We start from the raw sequence: 2,823 nt of genomic DNA, 5'->3' as shown, positions 1-2,823 counted from the left end.
TTACCAAGGGAGCAAAGCACTCAAATACACAAAAGGTTATGCTGTATTCAAACACAGCCTTCCTGTTCAATAGCTGTATGTGTTTTGCACTTCTTTAGGGATTATACATCTCTGTCTCTGTTGACTCTACTTCTGTCCCCACTGCTTTAAAGGTCATGAAACATCACCGTGCTCATCCCCCTAAGGGATGGAAGTCTGTCAGAGAAGGAGTTGCACAAAAGAAGAGCAAGTCACAGCAGCACCCAGAACCTTCCAGCAAAAAAGCAGATGGAGGACAAAAACTGGGACAAGAGAAGGAGGTGATTAAATTTCAGACTCATCAGCCCAAAGAAATAAAATTACTGTAGGGGGAAGAGAGAATATGTCATCCTTCTACTAATGTGTGTGGGGAAGAGAGCTTTCTTTGAATATTTACTTAACTTGAGCAAACATCCATTCTGTTCAATATGAGCACCCCTTCCCTTTGCAACACACAGACTGGCTGGAAAAGACATGAGAAAATCCTCAGGGCCTGTAGGAAATAGACATCTGAATTTTATTTGATGGGTCTGGACGGGGCAGCATAGTCCCATAGCTTAACAAAACAGAACTGGCTATTCATCTATTAAAGGGATGTATTATAGAACTGATTAGTGACTACACGATCAGAGCAATAAAATCTTAGCTCAGTCATTCCTTGGAGAAGGTGGATCACTTCTGGCTCATGGTCTGCAGGGCACAAGATAGAAAGCTGTCCGTGTCAATTTGAAAGATGCTCCTTGTCACAACCAGCCTTATGAGCAGCATGGTCCCATGCTGTTGAAAAGAGATTAGGAGAAATAAACCCATACATTTTCCCATCCGCAGACTTGCTTCTGTAATGTGAGAGCTAAAGAAGTCTGGTTATGAGTTGTTTCCTCCTGTTTAAGACTGAAAGCCAGCCTGCAGACCTTGTGTGAGATGTGCTCTTATTTGAGAATGTGTGCTTGATGACCATGGCTACATAAGGCAGAAAACAAGCCTTTACTACAGGAGAGGTAACCAATGGCAAAAGGCCATTGTCATGTATTCAAATGGTTTCTCAGCCCTTACTACAAAGTGGGTCCTTGAAAGCAAGTGGATGGTCCCATGCACCAGAAAACATTTACAGGCAGTCCTCAGATTTACAACACAATTGGTTCCTGAAAATTGCATCGCAAGTCGAAATGTAACTCGGAATCGCAATCCACTCCATTGTGGGACTAAGTGTTATAAAGTCGAAACCAATTGTCGTAAGTCAAATCAGGATGTCAATTCAGAAGCATCGTAAATTCCATTCGTCATAAGTCAGTCATCATAAATGTGTACAGGCATTCCTCAACTTTCTTTCTCTGGTATAAATTTTCCTTTTTACCAGGTCACACAGTCAGCCAAGAAGAGAGAGAAGCGACAGAGGGAGCAGTCCCTTGAAGGTACAAATTTCCTTATTTTCTCCACATGTCTGTATCTGATCAATATTTTGGTGCTTCACCATAAATCCATATTCTGAAGCAACACTGAGAACAGGAAATAACTCATAAGTTTTATCAAAATATGATTGCAAATAGGCCTCAATTTTTTTCTGTGCATGACAAAAAATAAATTATCCTCTGTATAACCTTAGCCAAGATGCATTTCTATGTCTTATTTAAATATATGATTTTACCTTCAAATAGTAGGTTTCTTTTCTATTTAGTGCTTGTGGTGGGGTCTGTGTGTGTCTATCAGAACCAAAGGGTCCTCGTTTTAACTTGCTCCTGATCCCTTGATGGCTACTGGATTATTGTGTACATGGTGCTTAATATACAAATAAGTAGACATGGTCCCTGCCCTCCAGAGTAGGGCTCCATGTCTGTCACAGAGGTCGCAGAAGTCACTGATTCTGTGACTTTGTGACCTCCATGACTTCTGCAGGTGCCAGTGTGGCTGGCCCTGGGGCCAGCCATGGCCCCTGGGCGGGTGGCTAGCCGGAGCATCCACGGACCGTAGCCCCCGACAGCTGGAGCTGCTGGCTCCAGGCGCCTCCCCAGCAGTGTTTCCCCTCCTCCTCCCCCAATATTTCCCCTCCTCCTCCCCCAATATTTAATCACTAGTATTTTTAGTATAAGTCATGGACAGGTCACAGGCTGTGAATTTTTGTTTATTTCCTGTGACTTGTCCATGACTTTTACTAAAAATACCCATGACTAAATTGTAGCCTTACTCATAAGTTTGTCATCTAAATGGAATAGTATTCCCTTTAGAATCTTTAAAACTGCACCTTAATCAGTCTACAGAAGTCACTGCTGGATTACAGAAAACACTCCCTTCTCGAATAGAACATGCCATCTCTGCAGCACTTCCAACCTCTTCTGCATTCATCTGTTTAGAAATCAGGGCTGGAAATTGAACCTGAGTCAGTCATATAGCAGTGCCTAATGTCACTAGCTCAAGTGTCACTGGGGAAGGGGATGTTTTATGGACCAGTAGCCAAAATGGCTTCTCATGGGCTTACTTCTCAATTCTTTCACCAGTTTTATCAATTATGTTGGGAGGAAATCAGAATAGAATGGCAGCTTCTTAGGGCAGGGACCACATATCTTGTGTGTGTTTTACACCACCAAACATACTGTCAGTGCTTTACAAATAACTACTACTGACAGTGTGGACAGGTCTGAGATGCTGTTTCTTTGGGGCAGAAAATCTGCTCTTGAGCTCAGTCATTTGAGGGGTCAGAGGAATAACTGATTTACCATAAAGTTTTCTATCCAAGTCCAATAGGTCACATCTTGACTGTTTCTCCTTCTCTGTCTCTTTCTGGTACCAACAAAAACAGGTTCTTGGAGC

General features: G+C 42.5%; 1 protein-coding gene across 1 annotated transcript in view; it reads left to right on the top strand.

Moving 5' to 3' along the window:
* Positions 1 to 155: 155 nt before the first annotated feature.
* Positions 156 to 2,823, top strand: part of CENPQ (centromere protein Q) — a 12,440-nt gene continuing 9,772 nt past the window's right edge. Inside the window, exons 1-2 of the mRNA XM_075063503.1 lie at positions 156 to 299; positions 1,376 to 1,461. Coding sequence (XP_074919604.1) covers positions 156 to 299; positions 1,376 to 1,461 — 230 coding nt within the window. The remainder of the gene's footprint in view (positions 300 to 1,375; positions 1,462 to 2,823) is intronic.

The sequence above is a fragment of the Chelonoidis abingdonii genome, chromosome 3 (assembly GCF_003597395.2).
Source record: "Chelonoidis abingdonii isolate Lonesome George chromosome 3, CheloAbing_2.0, whole genome shotgun sequence".
NCBI classification, from domain to species: Eukaryota; Metazoa; Chordata; order Testudines; family Testudinidae; genus Chelonoidis; species Chelonoidis abingdonii.
This window is presented reverse-complemented; position numbering and strand designations above follow the sequence as displayed.